Below are 21,437 nucleotides of genomic sequence, written 5' to 3'. Positions count from 1 at the left end.
TACGAATTACTAATTCAAAAAATTTTTAAATGATTTACAAAAAAAAGTTTTATTTGAACTTGTGTCATATGTGCTTAAATTAAAAGATAGCATACTTTTAGGATGTGTAAAAAAAATAATACAGTGTATATTAAAAAGTTTTTTCAATATAACATATAAGCATATACTCGGGTAAGTTTTTCATTTCCAAATTGTTATATTACGACTACTAGAGGTTGGTATTTTCTAAAGAAGTACATATTAACATAACATAAACTAGATTTTTGGACAGATTTTCGTTTGGCCTTATACATTTAGGGTGCTGACAGTGCGGTAAAAAAAGTAATTCGCTACACAAAAGTTTAGCTGTTCTTAAAATTGCTAATTGTTAATGTTCGTGTAATAATTAAATAATTCAACTGCAATACTTTAATTGAAATCAATAATGAATAATAATTGCAAAAACGAATAATTAAATGAAAATAATACAGTTTGTAGGAAAGTAGGTTTTCGTTTGTCATTCGTACCAACCCAGCAAAAGCATGGTAATAACTTGTACTTACTCAACAACTTACTTTTCAATGACTACTACATACCCTCTGCATTACTTACAATGAGGCTAATAATAATTTATAAATAATATATAATAAAAAAATATTCACCCATACTCAACAACTTACTTTTTAATGACTACTACATACCCTCTGCATTACTTAGAATGAGTCTAATAATAACTTATAAATAATATATAATAAAAAAAAATATTCACCCATATTCTACGTTTCAATTCGAATCGAAATTTTCTCCGTTTGGCAACTTTTATTCTGCATTTCGATTCGACTCTCCGCCACATAAACAACAATGATGTTTGTAACGCTCAAAAATGTTGGGCTTACACCCATCTTTACCCCTTACCGATCGACTCCGACACTTTCTGAGTCTGTCTGTTCGTACGGATAGATATACAAATAAACCTCGTACGCAAGGAACAGGCCTCAATTTTCAACATATATCGATGAAATTTGCCTTTAAAAAATGGTTGAAATCGGTCCATTATTTTACCGAGACCCCATCCAACCGGACCTGCCGATTTTGGCTTTTTAGCTCATAACAACGACAAATATACTAGTATCTCTTCAACTAAGTTCTATATAAGCATAAATAACATTTCCGATTCTTGTTATGATCGACATATGTATATTAGGATAGTAATTTTAATATATTATTATAGATAGAACTTCAAAAGTTAAGGTTTAAGTAGTAGTTGATCCCTTACAAAAAGTTGCTTAAGATATTTTCGCGAACATTGCTCAAAATATATCTATAATTGAAATGCGCCGTCTTAATAAATATGGCTACTTATTTTATAACCGTATTTTATCACCTATACTAAGTGATACTAAAAATAACTACGTATTATTTACTTTTAAAAAATTAGATTATTTATTGTTAAAATTAAACTTTAATCGGTGGTTAACTGCAAGAGGGATGTGACGTGATGTGACAAAAGTAGACACTTCGGTCCATATGTACTAAATTTAGGTTAAACTTTTGCGAATTTTTTTTAGTTAACCGTAACGTATATGTTGAAAACAAATTAAATACATATTGCTCATTTACATAAAAATTTGTTATTGTTATTTATAGAAGCATTTCAAGTAATTTGCAGTTAACTTAAAATCATTTATAAGTACTTTACACTTCTAATGGCCTTTTAATCGTAATGACAAATTAAATACTATCTCTTATTATTGTCTTATTATAATTTTGACAAAGAATAATATATGTATGTATTAACATTCTAGAAACTAAAATGTATATATGTACATACAGATAGTAGGTGCATTTCTTATCTACAAATGTATTTAGTTGTGTATTTTTTGGAATTACAAATTTATTTTTTTTAGTTTAATTTCATATAAAATATATTCTATAAATATTACTATTAATCAATTATTTACTTGTAATAATAAAGCATATGTTTAGATTTTTAGATTAAATAAATATATATAATTAAACATACAGCTACTAATTATTAGCAAATCCTTTTCCTTGACAGACATATGTTTACATTTCCCATTTATATTTAATTTATATGATGAATATTATTCTAAATATATTAATATAAAATGTGTGAAATTATTAATTGCACTAACGACTACAATTTAACATTGTGCCGTATTTGTAGCAAAATATGTATATATTCTATACACATACATACATATTTAGGTAGATTTAAGCCCTGAAAAACAAATTATGAAGATATATTGAATATTTTTTTAAATAGTTTTCACTAGTAAATAAAATCTAGCTAACCATGCTATTTAGATAATCACGAAAACTCTAAAACAAGTTTTGTTAGCATTCTTTTTAATTAGCCATAAAACTTAATGCAGTTATAAGATGCTTTTATAGTACCTAAGCACAAATTTTCCATTCCATACTGACATTTAATATTATTTTTTTAATTGCTCGATTGGAATTTTTCTAAATACTTTTTTATAGATTTTTATTAAAGCTTTAACAATTACACAAGAAATCATATTATATAATCCAGCTGTTAGAAAATTAAAAAGAGTCGGTCATGCCCGACCAAATAATATCCTAAGCAGGGGATTATTGCATTGTTTATTATAATACCGGTAATATTAAAAGTCCACAAGGAAACCTTCTAAGTTCACGTAATGACCACTCCGTAATGTTATATGTACATATATATGGTATTTTATAAATTTTTATTTCAAATATACATATGTATGTTATAAAATACAGTTATAATATTAAATAGTTTAGTTTATGGAAAAATTGAGTTCAAATAAAATTATTGTAATAAAAAAATGAATACGGGCTCCGTCGTACGTCTTAAGCTCGCGGCGTCTTCTTTTAAACTAATGTTGCTCTCTGTTCTAAACTTCAACTGCAGCTACTCGTTATTATTGCAAACTTCTCGCAACTTCACTCCTACATCTCGGCCATCCTGCGGGCTTACTCATCAGGCTCATCCTCAATTTCATCTGGCCATGGCTTCATAAATTCTGCGCATGTTGTAGTACGTTTGGGGCCTTCACATTCACTGGATTTGACTACATCATACGTATCATTCTGCTTAACCTTAACAATTTGGTATGGACCCAGGTATTTTGGCCTAAGTTTAAGACCTCCTCCTAGCTGAGTCCTTTTAATAGCGACAGAATCATTTACATTATATTGTCTGGGCGGCTTACGTCGGATATCATAATATCGTTTGTTTTCGGCTTGAACCTCAAGTAATTGTTGTTTAGCTGCTCGTCTTATCTCGTTTCTTTGTTCATCGTAGTCGGCTACTAGTTCCTTCTCTACTAGTTCTTTGAGTTGGATGTCATCTTTAGTTTTCATTTTGGTTCCAATAAGCATCTCAAACGGTGTGGTGTCAACGCTCCTATGATAAGTCGAATTAATGATTTGCTGCACTCTTCCAACGAATTTATACCACTTGGAGGGGTCATCAATGCTTAGTTTGGACAAGACAGAGATGATCACACTATTTAGTCTTTCGACTTGTCCATTCGCACGAGGAAGACCAGTTGTAATAAGAATGTGGTTTATCTTTTCCTCTGCGCAATAAGTTTTGAAGTCTTCGCTAGTAAAGGCCGAACCACGATCAGAAATGATATGAAGTGGGTTACCAAAAATGACATTCTGTGACTGCAGTCGGGAAATTGCATCCTTCGCTGATGTAGTTTTTGTTGGATACAACCAACAAAATTTCGTGAAAGAATCAATTACAGCAAAAATGTGATTGTACATCTTATTCGTGGATTCGAGTGGGCCAAGGTAGTCAATGTGGTATGTGTGTAACGGTATTGCCTCTTTGCTTAGTGGATGTAATTCTCCTTCTTGTCTTCCCCGTTTTCTGTTATTTATGATGCACGGGATGCAATTAGAGATGAGTTTTTGGATCTTTTCTTCCAATTTCGGTATGAAATATTCCTTGTATATCAGCTCTTTTGTTTTCTTGATGGAAAAGTGGCCTTTTTCATGTGCTGTTTTTATAATTTCGGCGTACATACCTTTTGGAATCACCAGTAATTCGTAATCATCCGACATTTTATATAAGACATCTCCTTTCAAAAAATACTCATTATATGATGGCTTGTTCTTTAGTATCTCCCTGATGATTTTAAGATCCTCGTCCTGATTTTGCAAACGTATAATCTTCGAAATCAAACTATCTTCTGCAATGATCATGATTGGGTGTCGGCTTAAGGCGTCTACATGCCGCATTTGAGAGCCTGGCCGATGTTCCACGATATAATCGTATTCTTGTAAGAATAGTATCCATCTAGCAACCCTTGTACACAAATCCTTTTTGTCCAACGTTTTAGTGAAAGCATTACAGTCAGTCACCAATCTGAACTTCAAACCAATCAGATACACTCTAAATTTCTTCAATGCCTCTATGACCGCTAACACCTCCAACTCGTAACTCGTATATTTCCTTTCCTGTTCGGTTGTCTTTTTGCTCATATAGTATACTGGATGTAAAAGGTTGTCATCTGGAGATTTTTGTAGCAGTACTGCGCCATATCCGTCGATGGATGCGTCAGTATGCACCTCAGTCTCATAATTTTGATTAAATATACTCAGTACTGGACCATTACTCAACACATTCTTTAAAGTATTAAACGATGTCATCTGTTCGTGTCCAAATACAAACTTAGCATTCTGCTTTTTAAGATCGGTAAGTGGTTTGGCTATAATCGAGAAATTAGGAATAAATTTCCTAAAATAGCCGGCTAGGCCAAGAAATCTTTCCAACTGTTTAACATTCATAGGTGCTGGATAATTGACCATTGCGATTGTCTTTTCAACTGATGGCGATACATGTTGATTTTCAATAACATGACCAAGAAATTGAATTTTCTTCATCAAAAAGTTGCATTTTTTAATATTAATATCCAAGCCGTAATCTTTGCTGATATCTAATACACGTTTTAAATTGAGTAGTGCTTCTTCTTCGTCTTTTGCAGGAATGATGATGTCATCGATGTATGGTAAAGCTATCCCCTCACGAGTCAAATCGCGAAATATGGCATTGACGTGGCGCTGGAACACACCCGGAGAGTTCGATAGACCAAATGGAACCTTTTTAAACTGATATTGACCATTATGCGTAACAAACGATGTGTACTTTCGGCTTTCTTCGTTTACAGGAACATGAAAGAAGCCGTTTCGTAGGTCAATTGTACTAAAAATATATGCATTCTGCAAGCGATCAAGTTGGTCTTCAATAAGGGGTAGAGGATAACGGTCCTTGACGATAACTTTATTAATTCTTCTAAAATCAATACACAGTCTTGGAGTAGAATCTTTTTTCTTGGTCAAAACTATTGGACTGCAAAATTCCGATTCTGAAGGTTCAATAATTCCCTCGTCCAGCCACTGTTCAATCTGGCTGTCAACAATGTATCTTTCCCTTATTGGTAGTCGTCTGGGATTACAAAAAATTGGTTTCTCGTCCTTCAGAATTATACGCATTTCAATGTTAGTTGTCTTGCATTTGCCTGGCTTATAGTTATGTATCATTTCGATTACCTCGCGCTTAGCATTTTCACTACTGGTCTCACCAATATTAAGAGTATTTACATTATCATCAGCACAGACATCCATCACCATGATACTATGCACCTCTTCAGCTATTTCGTCCTTAATCTTCTTTATCTTCAGGCCATCAGGTGAAATTCCAATTTCAGCAAATGAACAAAATTCGTTTCCTAATATAATTTCGACATCAATACAGGCAAATGGAACTACATGGAAAGTCAAAACATACTCCTCACCATAGACTTCAACCTTGGTTTTAAAATTTCCAATTGGTTTAATTTTCCTATCGTTCGTAGTATTACCAAAACCAATCAGATAAAAATCTGATTTAAAAAGTTCAGGTTTATTCAAAGAATTGTACACTTTCTCAGTTACAACATTAAATTTGCTGCCAGTATCAAATAAAGCCATCCACATTCTATCCGATAGTTTAACATTCACCATCATAATATTTTCAACAGCCAATTGCCTGACATTTGCCTTGTCTACTCTAACTGGACATTCTCTCGATATGTGGCCAAATTTGTTACAGCTGAAGCACTTTATACCTTTCTCTTTATCCTTGCAATTTCTTGATGTATGGCCCTTTTCACCACAGTTGTAGCAAAGTATAGCCTTCTCATTTTTAGCAGAAGTTTTATTGTTGTTAGTTGTTCTAGTATCAACTTTTTTAGAAGATCTTTCCTGCATCGTCTCATAACATTTAAGTTTCTCCTTAAACTCCTTCAAATTGCATGCACCGTATAATATGGTCTTATTAATTGTCAAATCTTTTATGCCATCAATAACGTACTGTATCAAAGCACTTTCCTCTATGTTTCCGCGCGAAGCCATTTCCTTCATCTTCAAAAAATATTCGTGAATAGTCTCATCCTTGTTCATTTTCCGTTCAGTTAACATTTTATGTAGCTGGGCACTGTTGGCTGTAGTTTTATATTCATCAATTAATGCTTGCTTCAACTTAATCCACGTTGTTATGCCTCTTTCACTGGCAATAAATAATTTAGCCAATCCCCTAAGGGATTTTTTAGCAAAAATATATTTCTGAAATTCATCCCAATACATTACAGCCGAAGTTTCCTCAAAATCATTTATCCAACCATCAATGGGAATAGTGCCACTTCCATCAAATGGTCTTATTGAATCTTCAATATCACGAAAATTAATCGAAAATCTTGGCGTATTAAAAGATGACATGTTATACTGTTCCACTGCATACGTCTTATTCTGTTCCTTCTCGTTACTTTTGTTCTCATTAACGTATTTTCTCATGCATGGTTTTGTTTCTAATAATTCGTTATTTTTATCACCAACACTGCCGCCGTCATTAAAATTTTTCGTCTGCTTTGACATTTTCCTTTCATCTTCAACAACAACAGCATCGTCGCTTTCAGCATTATCGTCCACGTCGTTGCGCATGTTTACCATTGTATGCTCGCCGTCGTCGTCGTCGTCGTCAACATTAGCTTCATTACTTATTTCATCTTCACCATCGTCTCTCTCATCTACGTCGTTCGAATTTAATAAATTTCCTTTTCGCATGTTGATAAATATGTGCAAAAACAAGTCGTCGACGTCGTAGTCCAAAGACAAAATGTTGCAAATCGACACCAAATCAGCGGTACTCAAATTCTGCTTAACGTATTTTGTTTTCTCTAGAAACTTTTCGTCTTCTTCGGTGAAGTCAAAACCAACGAATTCTCTCAACCTCTCTCTATTCTGACGATCACCCTCATTCTCAAATACTAGTTTGTGTAAGGCTACAACAACAGCACGTTTAGCCGTTGACAAGTTTTTCCTTATGGTAACAAAATCGCCCAATGCGTACATATTCATCTCGTTCAGTTCGACCGTTACAAATGTTCTCCTTTTTTCTTTTTTCCTAACTTTCCTCGACGCGTACGCGTTTGGTTCGTAAATTTTCTGTTCGTTCGTTTGCTTATTTTTCCCGGATTTAAACACTCACGACAAACAATCCGTGTTGAGTCCCCAAATTTATGGTATTTTATAAATTTTTATTTCAAATATACATATGTATGTTATAAAATACAGTTATAATATTAAATAGTTTAGTTTATGGAAAAATTGAGTTCAAATAAAATTATTGTAATAAAAAAATGAATACGGGCTCCGTCGTACGTCTTAAGCTCGCGGCGTCTTCTTTTAAACTAATGTTGCTCTCTGTTCTAAACTTCAACTGCAGCTACTCGTTATTATTGCAAACTTCTCGCAACTTCACTCCTACATATATATATATAACGTTAAATTTAATTTTGAAAGGTGATCTTATGAAATCATGGAGCGATTTATACCACTTAAAGTAGTTATAGTTGTTGCTGCGGTTGACATCCCTTGGCCGAAAATTTTCGGGTCATTCCGGTACGTAGAACCGGCTGTCGGGGAATGACCACTTTAAGTAATTCTCATTTGTTGGTCAAAATAAAGAATTCATTGAATTATCATAAGAATTGCCACAAATATTTTGTAGGGTATATAAACTTGTTAATTTCAACTTTCCTGTAATGGTTTTGTCCACTACCACCACTATGTAGTTATATATTGTCACGCAAACTAGTGGAAATAAACTAGTTTTTACTTAAGTATTTTCTTAATATTTTACTACGAACGCAAAATACTCATTCACATTGCACTTAACATTGAAAGTCATTTGTAGATATTTTTTTATGGAATAAGGAAATTAAATTCACAACCACATGAATTGTGGTGGTTTGTGGGTCTGTGTGTCACTTTTAGAAGAATGAAAAATAAAAGTGAATAAAGAGAGTGCAGCTGATCGTGTGAATGAATTTGAATAAATAATTAGCAAAACATTTGCAAACTTAAAAATAATATTCTATTTTTTTTATTCTTTTTATTATTATTAACTGAACGCTAGAATGGGTATAAAAATAGACAATTTCACAATTGAAAAGTACTAAGTATGAAGCAATAATATACATACATACAATACTCTACAGACGGAAAATTATGCTAAAGATAAAAATACACACGTATTTTGTTAATGTTTAAAGTTGAATTAAAATATTACGCTAGAGAAGGCTCGTCATAAATATTTAAAATCCAGATATTTTAAATAATTTATTCTTTAAAAAATATGAATATTCCCGTAGCACAGAATTACATTGCATTTCACAAATCGAGAAAAAATAATAAAAACTCTGCTACGATTGATTTGAATTATTTTTAAATTATACAGTTTAAAATTTAACAAGAAATATTTTAATTTGCTATGTTCAGTTCGTTAACTTCATCTCCGGTTATCGTTTAACCGTTACACAGCATGTTCAAAAATTTTCCGAAAACGGGGTAATGAAGAAACTAAACAAACTCGATCGGAATAACTACGGAATTTTGGTCTGACCTAATAAAGATAGATAATTTTAAAACGACTACTCTTATAGTAAATGTGTTCATAATTAAAGAAGCAACGATATTTTTAATTTTATCAGCCTGAAAAGGTGTTACCGATAAAGAATTCCTCCATGTTTCTACGCTATCAACAATATAACTTTTGCAAAAATTAGCAACTAATAAAAAACAACAAGTTCAAAGTCAATTGTTCCAGAAAAGAGTATAAAATTATAAAACAGCAAATTACAAATAAATGATTGAGAAACACATGTTAAATTTTTGTTTTTGAATACTTGTTTATTTTGGTTTTGCTTGCAACTTAAATAAAAAGACACAAATAAAATTCATGTAAATGTCATGTTGGGAGTTTTCTCTTAGCCATTCGGATATTAAAGCAACTAAGAAATTATTGTATAGTAATTGGCAAGAGCATTAACAACATGAACAAATTGCAAACCTAAACAAAGTTTTAACTTTGTCCAGGGCCTCTATTAGGTCTGATATTTTTAGGTATATTTATAAAATAGTTGTTTTTTTTTTATTGAAATGTTAATGTAGTTATTGATATTTTAAGGAATTCGAAATGTAGACAACTGGATGTAATGAAATACCAAACGTATATTTACTGCCAGAGTTAAAACATTTGGTATTTTCTTCACTAAATACTACAATATAGATGTTGAGTTATTATGCTGATTTATGTAGATGTTCTTCATCATAAACGCGGTTGTTACAACAGCATTTATGAAGCGGTAGCAAAATATTCCTTAGATTTTTTGGGATCGGCGACCATGGTTTTTTGTCCGGGCTTCCAGTTGGCTGGGCAGACTTCACCGTGTTCGTCGGTGAATTGAAAGGCCTGCACTAAGCGAAGGGTTTCATCTACACTGCGGCCAACGGGCAAGTCGTTTACGGTCATTTGGCGCAAGTTTTGGTTTTTGTCAATGATGAAGAGACCACGGAAGGGAATTCCGGTTTCTTCATCCAATACACCGTAATCGCGAGCGATTTTCATGGATTTGTCGGCCAACAATGGAATGTCCATTTCACCCAAACCACCTTGTTTACGTGGTGTATTGATCCAAGCCAAATGAGTGTACTGGCTATCAGTTGAGCAACCAATCACTTCACATCCGATGTTGCGGAATTCAGCAGCACGATCGGAGAAGGCGATAATTTCAGTGGGACAAACAAAGGTAAAATCCAAAGGATAGAAGAATAATACAACATATTTGCCTTTGTAGTCAGCCAAAGAAATGTCTTTGAAAACACCGTTTACGACGGCGGTACCTTTGAATTGGGGAGCAGCTTTTTGTAATTGGGGCATCTAAAAAAATTAAAGTAAAATAAGTAATTATTTTTAATACTTTACATTAAAAGGAAAATATTTTGTTTTAAGTATGAAGGCAAATTTTGAAGACAATTTTGATCAAGATCTTGCCAAAGTAGGTACAATAATTTTAATTTACTTGGGGCACAACATTACTACATATCGTCACCTGATATGCAAAAGGGCGTAACAACACTTTAAAAATGAAAACTATTGTTTTTATAAGAATGAGTTTTTCTTACAAGATTTATATCCCAACATGAATAAACACGCTTGAATATGACTGTACCGGCAGATGTTGTCTATTATGTAGCTTTTTATGACTTTTTGACTTTTGGAAATGACTAATTTGTTGTAACGCCCTTATGAATTTCATGTCAATAAAATCGGCGTTTTTCAGAAAAGAGTTCTAAACATTTGTGAAAACTGTATTTTGATGATGTAGACGATTTTCAAACAAAAAGTCGATTTAAAATTTTTTGGTTGTTACGCCATTTTGCATTTGAAGCGATTGTCACCTTAAACCCTGATGTTTAAAGAATTTTATGTTAAAGCAGAAGAAAAGAATTTCGGGATTCTTTAAAAAACAAATCCAGAAACCTTCATATGTTTCTGTAAAACTGAGTTACATGGGTCTTCAGTATGAAAAATACAATTGTAGGTAGGTATAACCTAAATTTAATTGTAAAAATTAGTCAGTCCATCTTAAATAGGTTCAAATTTGCTATACAAATAAATAACTTTCTGGGCAGATTATCTTTAATAAACTGTTTCGAGACAGTCTTGTGAATTTAGTTTTAATTATAAAATTGAAATTTGTGTAGACTTTATGTCTGATCCCGTACTCGTAAGTTTTACAGGTTTTAGTCAATTCTAGTCAGAAGTAATCAGAAAAACAACAAAAAAAAAACATTAAAATTTTAGCACGGGAGCGACATATTATTGTAAAAACTTGCAAGTTGCAACCCAGACGAGTACGGGAATAAACATTTTAATAATATGTGTCCGAGTTTTACTTGTCTGAATCTGAAATTAATCTAATTTTACACTACAGATTTCTTTTAAACTAGAAAGTTTGCATAGTGGATGTAACCTTTTAATACATTTTCTAAAACACGCAGCTTAAATGTGGCAGTCATAAATTTCTTATCAAACAATAAATACAATTATGGAATTTTTTAGAAAAACATAAAACAAAATTTGCGAATAATCAATTTTGAGATTAACTAAAGAAAGAGTAGGCAGGGTTAAATAGTTTTTAAATACCTATTAGGAACCTAAATGGAAAAGTTTAACTGGTAACTAATAGTCTTGTTTCTTAACATTCATTGAAGTTATGAAATTAAAATTAGTAATGCTTGAAAAAACACATTTTAGAAACCAAAACCTGTTTTTATTTTAGGGTCACATCGGGTTTTTTATTTAAGAACTTTAAAATAATACACAAGGTACTAATAAAAACATGATTGCGGAAATTGTAGAAATAATAGTTTGTGCAAAAAAAACAAGCAAACGGGAATCAAAGGGGTAAAGGCGTCTTTCCCTTCTTCTTCGCTAAAATCATGACAAAGCAAAACACACACAAAAACCAGACACACTCGTAAACTATTAAATAAATTGAGAAATACGATTTTTATATTCGATAGAATTCTAAAATTTTCTATGAACCTTTATAAAAACACCAAATCATCATAAAGATGAAGAAGTCTATTTTAAAATGTTAACATTAAACCAAACATTACGAATTTAATTACATTAACCATATTGTAATTAGCTTTTTCACAATATAATAATGCTATTTACTTTGTTTTTTAAACAATTTATTTCAAGCTTTTTGTTTTTATTTAGCACTCACCTTTTTATTTTTAATTATAAAACTTATAGGTTTTAAATTAAAATATATTTTACTTTAGGATCAAACACGCTTTCTACACGTCCGTCTCACGCAAATGAAAATTTAAGAATGACAATCAAATACTTTTTACGTTTGCAAAAAGCATTGCATATTAATTACAAGATAGTGTCGTCGGCGTATTCAGCAAAACCGAGCGAACTTATTTTATTTTTTATATACGGAGTTTGACAGTATGACTACACTTAAGAGTGCCAGCAAGCGTCAAACTTCATATATAAAAAACAAAAGTGTATTAGAAAAAAAAAAATCAGCTGTTCTTTTAACACTATCTTATAATTGATTCACCTTGGCAAAAAGAAGCTTTTTTATTAAAAAAAAAAATAATGGCGCAAAGCCGGCAAAAAAAATATCATATGTTTTTTTGTTGCCAAGGTGTATAAATATGGGTGAGAAAGTATTTGTTTAAATTTTCTTATTAAAAATATCATTGCCATATTTTTTTAGAAACTACCAAAGGTCGTTCGGGCCTGTTCAAAGTAGGGTTCTATAAATCGACTTTCGAATAATCGAACAATCGACTTTTTGTCGAAAAAAGTCGAAAAGTTGAAGTCGACTATTTTGTTCCAAAAAAGTCGATAACTCGACTATCGTCTATGAAAAAAGTCGAAAAGTCGACTTTGTAAATAAAAGTCGAAAAAAGTCGAAAAGTCGGAAAGTCGAAAAAAAGTCGAAAAGTCGAAAAAAGTCGAAAAGTCGAAAAAAGTCGATAAGTCGAAAAAAGTCGAAGAAAGTCGAAAAGTCGAAAAAAGTCGAAAAGTCGGAAAAAGTCGAAAAGTCGGAAAAAGTCGAAAAGTCGAATAGTCGGAAATAGTCGAAAATTTTAAAAAAGTGGAAAAGTGGTCAAAAACTCTAAAATAGTCGGAAAAACTCGAAAAAAGTAAAAAAATAGTCGAAAAAAGTCGAAAAAAAGTCGAAATAAGTCGAAAATAGTCAAAAAGTCGTAAAAAATCGAAAAGTCGAAAAGTCGGAAAAAGTCGAAAAGTCGAAAAAAGTCGGAAAAAGTCGAAAAAAGTCGAAAAGTCGAAAAAAGTCGAAAAGTCGAAAAAAGTCGAAAAGTCGAAAAAAGTCGGAAAAAGTCGAAAAGTCGAAAAAAGTCGGAAAAAGTCGAAAAGTCGGAAAAAGTCGAAAGGTCGAAAAGTCGACCATTTATAAAATACTAAAAGTCTAAAAGTCGACTTTTAAATAAATGAAAAAGGTCGAAAAGTCGAAAAATCGACTTTTCATAAAATGGAAAAAGTCGAAAGGTCGAAAAGTCGACTTTTAACTAAATGCAAAAAGTCGAAAAGTCGACTTTTCGTTTCAACTATAGAACCCTAGTTCAAAGGTGGCGGCCAGGGCGGCCAGATAAATTTGTAGAAATATCGGCAATAAATAAATCGGCATTTATCGGCACTTACGTTTTAAAAATCGGCAATAAATCGACAATTGAAAGAAACACTATTTTGTACTAAAGAAACATAGAAACACAAATAAATTCAAAAATCACAATATTGTTTTTACATACATGCATAACTCAGGGAATTTTTATTCTGAATAGGTCTAATAAAAGAACTCTTTGTAAGGGTACACCGAAACTTTGGTGTACTGGAATAAAATCTATTAGAATTTGTGTCACTTTTGCAGAAAAATGTAAATGCATAATTATTTGTGGATTACTATACATTTACCCTGTAAAAAATTTTCAAATTTTGGTTATGAGTGATGTAGTTATTTCATACATTACTTGACAGTGAGTGATCGTTATCAACAATATTAATTAATTTTTACAATAGGATTTGTAACCAATTGTCTAGAGCGTGTGTCTGGAATTAGTATGTGTGGAATTATTTAATGGTTCTAATCCTAGTCAATATTAGAAGTCTTTTGAAAAAAATATTGTTTTTTAAATTTTTGTTAAAACCATTCCAAATTGCACGATCAAATAGAATAGACTAATAAACACAGAAAATTAGTGCAAAGCCGATTTTAAATCCAAGAAAGTGGGGTTATCACATTTGTTATTGGTTATCGTCGAACAAAAACCGGATAGGTAAAGATTTTGCTGAGTACATTTTTATAATGGGAAATTTTCTCCAGATTTCGAACCATAAAAAATTTCTTAAAAATTTTAAAATTTTAGCACCCTTAGATCAGACTTTTAGAACCTATTCAGGATTTTCATACATAAATTGTGTTTCCTTTTCATAATCGATCCAATTGACATTGGTGATGGAGCAAATTGTGTTCTACCGTACTGTAAATTTTCCTTTCCCAATTGTTTTAAAAGCTCCATGTAATTTTTGCTTATGTAAAGTTATAATAAATTCGTTAATTTGTTCAATTGGGTAAAAAATCGGCATTTTTGAAGCAAAAATCGGGAAATCGGCACTTTCCAATTTGCAAGGTAAAATATCGGCAAAATGCCGATAAATCGGCAAATCTGGCAGGCCTGGTGGCGGCTGGTACTTATTGGGTATTCAATCTCACTCCGCTCTATGTTTTACATGTTGGGATATTTGAAGGTATAGGTATTAATTAATTAATATATCTTGGGGAAGGGTTCTATAAATCGACTTTCGAATAATCGAACAATCGACTTTTTGTCGAAAAAAGTCGATAACTCGACTATCGTCTATGAAAAAAGTCGACTTTGTAAATAAAAGTCGGAAAGTCGAAAAAAGTCGAAATGTCGTAAAAAGTCTGAAAAAGTCGAAAACTCGAAAATAGTAGAAAAAAGTAGTCAAAATAGTCGAAATTTTTAAAAAAGTGGAAAAAAGTCAAAAACTCTAAAGTAGTCGGAAAAACTCGAAAAAAGTAAAAAATAGTCCAAAAAAGTCGAAAAGTCGTAAAAAGTAAAAAAGAAAAAAGTCGACTATTTATAAAATACTAAAAGTCTAAAAGTCGACTTTTAACTAAATGAAAAAGTCGAAAAATCACGCACATAAAGAAAACAACCCGACGAAAAATAAAACAAACCGTAACAGCTGTTTTATCAAAATAAACATTTTTTTTGGTGTGGTGAGTTATTTTTGTTTACAAATATGTGTTTCTGCACGTGGAAAAGACGCAAAAACTCGTTTTCATTATTTACATTTTCAATATGTGTTTATGCACGTGGAAAAAATTCAAAAAAATTGATTTTCATGATTTACATTAAAAAAAATATTTTTGATCAATTAAAATATGTGTATAAATGTGGAAAGGAACAAATCTGATAAAATATAAATATATTTGGGATTATATCGTTACAGAATGCCTTTTAATAAAAAACATTCAAAAAATGTTACTATGGTCACATATATAAAATGATATATAACTGCTATCGGACGATCTTGTGCACGATAAAAACCTATATAGAACTTTAAGTTGGAAGTGTAGAAATCGGATGACATACATTTTTTTCCGGATTTCATCGTTCTAGGGTGTGTACTACAACAACAAACTTTTTTTTTACAAAAAATGTTACTATAGCCGTATATATAAAATGATATATAAGTGCTATCGGACGATCTTGTGCACGATAAAAACCTATATAGAACTTTAAGTTGGAAGTGTAGAAATCGGATGGCGTACATTTTTTTCCGGATTTCATCGTTCTAGGGTGTGTACTACAACAACAAACTTTTTTTTTACAAAAAATGTTATTATGGCCGTATATATAAATTGATATATAACTGCTATTGGACGGTCTTGTGCACGATAAAGACCTATATAGAACTTTAAGTTGGAAGTGTAGAAATCGGATGACATAAATTTTTTTCCAGATTTCTTCGTTCTAGGGTGTGTACTTCAACAACAAACTTTTTTTTTACAAAAAATGTTATTATGGAAGTATATATAAATTGATATATAACTGCTATCGGACGATTTTGTGCACGATAAAAACCTATATAGAACTTTAAGTTGGAAGTGTAGAAATCGGATGACATACATTTTTTTCCGGATTTCATCGTTCTAGGGTGTGTACTACAACAACAAACTTTTTTTTTACAAAAAATTTTACTATGGCCGTGTATATAAAATGATATATAACTGCTATCGGACGATCTTGTGCACGATAAAAACCTATGTAGAACTTTAAGTTGGAAGTGTAGAAATCGGATGGTATACATTTTTTCCGGATTTCATCGTTCTAGGGTGTGTACTACAACAACAAACTTTTTTTTTTCAAAAAATGTTACTATGGCCGTATATATTAAATTATATATAACTGCTATCGGACGATCTTGTGCACGATAAAGACCTATATAGAACTTTAAGTTGGAAGTGTAGAAATCGGATGGCGTACATTTTTTTCCGGATTTCATCGTTCTAGGGTGTGTACTACAACAACAAACTTTTTTTTTACAAAAAATGTTACTATAGCCGTATATATAAAATGATATATAACTGCTATCGGACGATCTTGTGCACGATAAAAACCTATATAGAACTTTAAGTTGGAAGTGTAGAAATCGGATGGCATACATTTTTTTCCGGATTTCATCGTTCTAGGGTGTGTACTACAACAACAAACTTTTTTTTTACAAAAAATGTTACTATAGCCGTATATATATGAAATGATATATAACTGCTATCGGACGATCTTGTGCACGACAAAAACCTATATAGAACTTTAAGATGGAAGTGTAGAAATCGGATGGCATACATTTTTTTCCGGATTTCACCGTTCTAGGGTGTGTACTACAACAACAAACTTTTTTTTTACAAAAAATGTTACTATAGCCGTATATATAAAATGATATATAAGTGCTATCGGACGATCTTGTGCACGATAAAAACCTATATAGAACTTTAAGTTGGAAGTGTAGAAATCGGATGGCATACATTTTTTTCCGGATTTCATCGTTCTAGGGTGTGTACTACAACAACAAACTTTTTTTTTACAAAAAATTTTACTATAGCCGTATATATAAAATGATATATAAGTGCTATCGGACGATCTTGTGCACGATAAAAACCTATATAGAACTTTAAGTTGGAAGTGTAGAAATCGGATGGCATACATTTTTTTCCGGATTTCATCGTTCTAGGGTGTGTACTACAACAACAAACTTTTTTTTTACAAAAAATGTTACTATAGCCGTATATATAAAATGATATATAACTGCTATCGGACGATCTTGTGCACGATAAAAACCTATATAGAACTTTAAGTTGGAAGTGTAGAAATCGGATGGCATACATTTTTTTCAGGATTTCATCGTTCTAGGGTGTGTACTACAACAACAAACTTTTTTTTTACAAAAAATGTTACTATAGCCGTATATATAAAATGATATATAACTGCTATCGGACGATCTTGTGCACGATAAAAACCTATATAGAACTTTAAGTTGGAAGTGTAGAAATCGGATGGCATACATTTTTTTCAGGATTTCATCGTTCTAGGGTGTGTACTACAACAACAAACTTTTTTTTTACAAAAAATGTTACTATAGCCGTATATATAAAATGATATATAAGTGCTATCGGACGATCTTGTGCACGATAAAAACCTATATAGATCTTTAAGTTGGAAGTGTAGAAATCGTATGGCATACATTTTTTTCCGGATTTCATCGTTCTAGGGTGTGTACTACAACAACAAACTTTTTTTTTACAAAAAATGTTACTATAGCCGTATATATAAAATGATATATAACTGCTATCGGACGATCTTGTGCACGATAAAAACCTATATAGAACTTTAAGTTGGAAGTGTAGAAATCGGATGGCATACATTTTTTTCCGGATTTCATCGTTCTAGGGTGTGTACTACAACAACAAACTTTTTTTTTTCAAAAAATGTTACTATGGCCGTATATATTAAATTATATATAACTGCTATCGGACGATCTTGTGCACGATAAAGACCCATATAGAACTTTAAGTTGGAAGTGTAGAAATCGGATGGCGTACATTTTTTTCCGGATTTCATCGTTCTAGGGTGTGTACTACAACAACAAACTTTTTTTTTACAAAAAATGTTATTATGGCCGTATATATAAATTGATATATAACTGCTATTGGACGGTCTTGTGCACGATAAAGACCTATATAGAACTTTAAGTTGGAAGTGTAGAAATCGGATGACATAAATTTTTTTCCAGATTTCTTCGTTCTAGGGTGTGTACTTCAACAACAAACTTTTTTTTTACAAAAAATGTTATTATGGAAGTATATATAAATTGATATATAACTGCTATCGGACGATTTTGTGCACGATAAAAACCTATATAGAACTTTAAGTTGGAAGTGTAGAAATCGGATGACATACATTTTTTTCCGGATTTCATCGTTCTAGGGTGTGTACTACAACAACAAACTTTTTTTTTACAAAAAATTTTACTATGGCCGTGTATATAAAATGATATATAACTGCTATCGGACGATCTTGTGCACGATAAAAACCTATGTAGAACTTTAAGTTGGAAGTGTAGAAATCGGATGGTATACATTTTTTCCGGATTTCATCGTTCTAGGGTTTGTACTACAACAACAAACTTTTTTTTACATAGTTTTATTATGGAAATATATAGAAAATTATATATAACTTTAAGTTGGAAGTGTAGAAATCGGATGGCATATATTTTTTTTCCTGATTTCATCGTGCTAGGGTGTGTACTACAACAACAAACTTTTTTTTACAAAAAGTTTTATTATGGAAGTATATAGAAAATTATATATAACTGCTATCGGACGATCTTGTGCACGATAAAAACCTATATAGAACTTTAAGTTGGAAATATACAAATCGGATGGCATAGTTTGTTTTGTGGATTTCATCGTTCTAGGGTGTGTACTACAGCAACAAACTTTTTTTTACAAAAAATGTGACTATATCCGTATATAGAAAATTATATATAACAGCTATCGGAAGATCTTGTGCACGATAAAAACATATATAGAACTTTAAGTTGGAAGTGTAGAAATCGGATGGCATAATCTCTTTGAGATTTTAGGTAGGGTCAACTGTGGACCGACCCTTACAAAATTCAACAGATAAATTTTGTTTCATATAAAAGTTGTTGTCGAATTTTATAGCTATTTTTTTAAGCCAGTTATGAGTGGTAGTAATTTCCCGAGGTGGACCTTATATCGGGGATAGGTTAAATTATGGACCGATCCCTTAAATTTGACAAAACGATGTTGACTCCTTGTTTATGTGGAATTTCTTTGCTATATTGGTATTTTTATTACAATTATTGGAGTTAATATCTTTTTCTGAAGGGGAACTTATATGGGGGTAGGGTCAATTTTGAACCAACCCAGAAAGGTTTTGGGAATATTGAAGCTCAATAATAAACTCCATCAACTAAAAATATTTTGGCAAATATTGGCTTAGATCCTAGTCTATACTTTTATGGATTTTAGACTAATATTTCGGTGTAAAAGTTCCTTGGCTCCCTGATGAGTTTATCGTATAGCGATATTGTCCATTTTCAATAACAAACTCAATCTTAGACTGTAATAAGATCCCAGCATATACTTTTATGGATATTAGACCAATATTTAAATGTTTTACAAACGGTGTAAAATGTTCCTTGACTCCCTGATGGTTTGTGTCTTCCAAGTGGTGATTTAGCGATCTTGAAAGTGACGGAACTAATAGGGAATCACATTGTTCGCCGGTCTCTGGTAAGATTTTAGGTTGATAGTCATGCTGCACTTAAAGCATTAATATGTCATAGCTATATTCTTGCATGGTCGTAGAATGAAGAAAAGATCTAAGTATTATTATGAGACCGTTTACAATAAGGCTGTGTTGGGTACCAGGACCCTGCAATATACACAAATGAGGTATCTGGCGAACTGACACGATGAGGCTCGAATCTTGTCCCATATGAACGGAACAAGAAGTTAAAGCCACCCTTTTTTCATTTTTTAGGTTGATCTCCGATGGATTCCGTGACTCTTTCAACCATTCATGGAATATAGAATGAATTGCACATTATATATGGCCGTTTTAAAAATACTTGGGGTAGATGGTGTACACCAAGAACACTTGCACTGGCTATAAAACATTATTAAAATACATAAATTTTTCTTAACACAAAATAAATATGTCTAGTAATTTGTTTTTGTTTCATTTGTTTACGTTTTTACAGAAACTCACCACACAACAATCAAAAACAGCTGTTAGGGTTTGCTGTTTTATCAAAAGGTTGTTTTATTAACGGGTATCGAAAAATCTACTTTTTATAATATGCAAAAAGTCGACTTTTAACAAAATCGACTAAGTCGACTTTCGTTTCAACCCTAGAACCCTAGTTTTTTAAATGTTTTCTTATTAAAAAATATCTTTCCTCTTTTCACAGTTGTGCCCAAACCTTGAGAAACTACAAAAGGTCGTTCGAACCTGTTCAAAGGTAGCGGCTGGTACTTTTAGGTATTCAATCTCCCTCCGCTCTAATGTCTTATCGTATTTGTTTAACTTTTCTACTGCTTTTAGTTTGAAAGTTCCGTAATGATTCCCTTCTGAGACGTTCCTTTGGCTGTTTATGTGTAGCTAGTTTTTAAGTAAGAATAAGCAAAAAAAAAAAAAAACATGTACATATATCCTAGTAGAGACCATTAAAACTCAACTGGTAGAGACCATTAAACCTCAACTGTTTATACCCCCGTGGGGACCATTAAACCTCAACTGTATATTCCCTGGTGGAGGCCATTAAAACTCTTCAATTTTTTTTGGTGATGTACCAATTTAAAACTTAAATGTTTAAAGGTTTCCGGCTCCTTATATAAATATATAGGTCGACAGCTGATTCATTACGGAACGGAACGTATAGAACATCGCTAAAGTCAATCCCAGATAGGCCTCTTTTACGTTTCTACTTTGGCACCCATTAAGATAGATCTCAAGAAGTTGCTGGTGTCCAACCTATGATAAATTACAACTGCATATAGCAAACTTATTACGTCAGATAGGTCCTCATATACCTAATCCTTTTACAACTTCTGGCAATGTTGAATTTATTTCTATGTGGTTTCTTGGTGGTAATTTAACATTCTCGGAACTCAGAGACAACCAGAATGTTAAACCCCATTACAAAAAATATTTTAAGAAGGGTAATTAAAGCACCTTTTTTGAGGTGCATCTGATATTTTAATTAGATTTCGAACGAATTCAACATTTTTATCAGTTTTTAATTAAAAACTGTTAAAATTTGTATATAAAAAAATCTTAAAAATAGTCGTAATCGGTCAAAATAATCGGTTATTGGGCCCGATTAATATACTTAAAAATGGAAACTAAAATATTTGATCGAAAATCCATTATTGGCTTTTCATACCATT

General features: G+C 31.8%; 2 protein-coding genes across 4 annotated transcripts in view; both read right to left on the bottom strand.

Moving 5' to 3' along the window:
* Nucleotides 1-21,437, bottom strand: part of LOC119601992 (armadillo repeat-containing protein 2) — a 54,760-nt gene that overhangs the window by 32,429 nt on the left and 894 nt on the right. The window lies entirely within an intron of this gene.
* Nucleotides 9,218-12,325, bottom strand: LOC119601994 (peroxiredoxin 1). 2 transcript variants are annotated; one of them, XM_037953297.1, is made up of 2 exons: nt 12,128-12,325; nt 9,218-10,263 (listed from the first exon to the last, which is right to left on the bottom strand). In XM_037953297.1, the coding sequence occupies exon 2, from the start codon at nt 10,259-10,261 to the stop codon at nt 9,677-9,679; it is 585 nt and encodes a 194-aa protein (XP_037809225.1). In that variant the 5' UTR covers nt 10,262-10,263; nt 12,128-12,325; the 3' UTR covers nt 9,218-9,676. The 2 variants fall into 2 exon arrangements, with proteins under 2 accessions (XP_037809225.1, XP_037809224.1); XM_037953296.1 differs by having other exon boundaries at nt 9,218-10,261; nt 12,120-12,273.

The sequence above is a fragment of the Lucilia sericata genome, unplaced genomic scaffold (genome assembly GCF_015586225.1).
Source record: "Lucilia sericata isolate MDLA Ls3-8-SP2 unplaced genomic scaffold, ASM1558622v1 Contig000204F_arrow, whole genome shotgun sequence".
Taxonomy (NCBI): Eukaryota; Metazoa; Arthropoda; class Insecta; order Diptera; family Calliphoridae; genus Lucilia; species Lucilia sericata.
Note: the sequence above shows the minus strand (reverse complement) of the source record. Positions and strands in the feature narration are given on the sequence as shown.

What these genes read in the sequence shown, in the direction of transcription:
- LOC119601994 (XM_037953297.1), bottom strand. Translation starts at nt 10,261, where the DNA reads ATGCCCCAATTACAAAAAGCTGCTCCCCAATTCAAAGGTACCGCCGTC.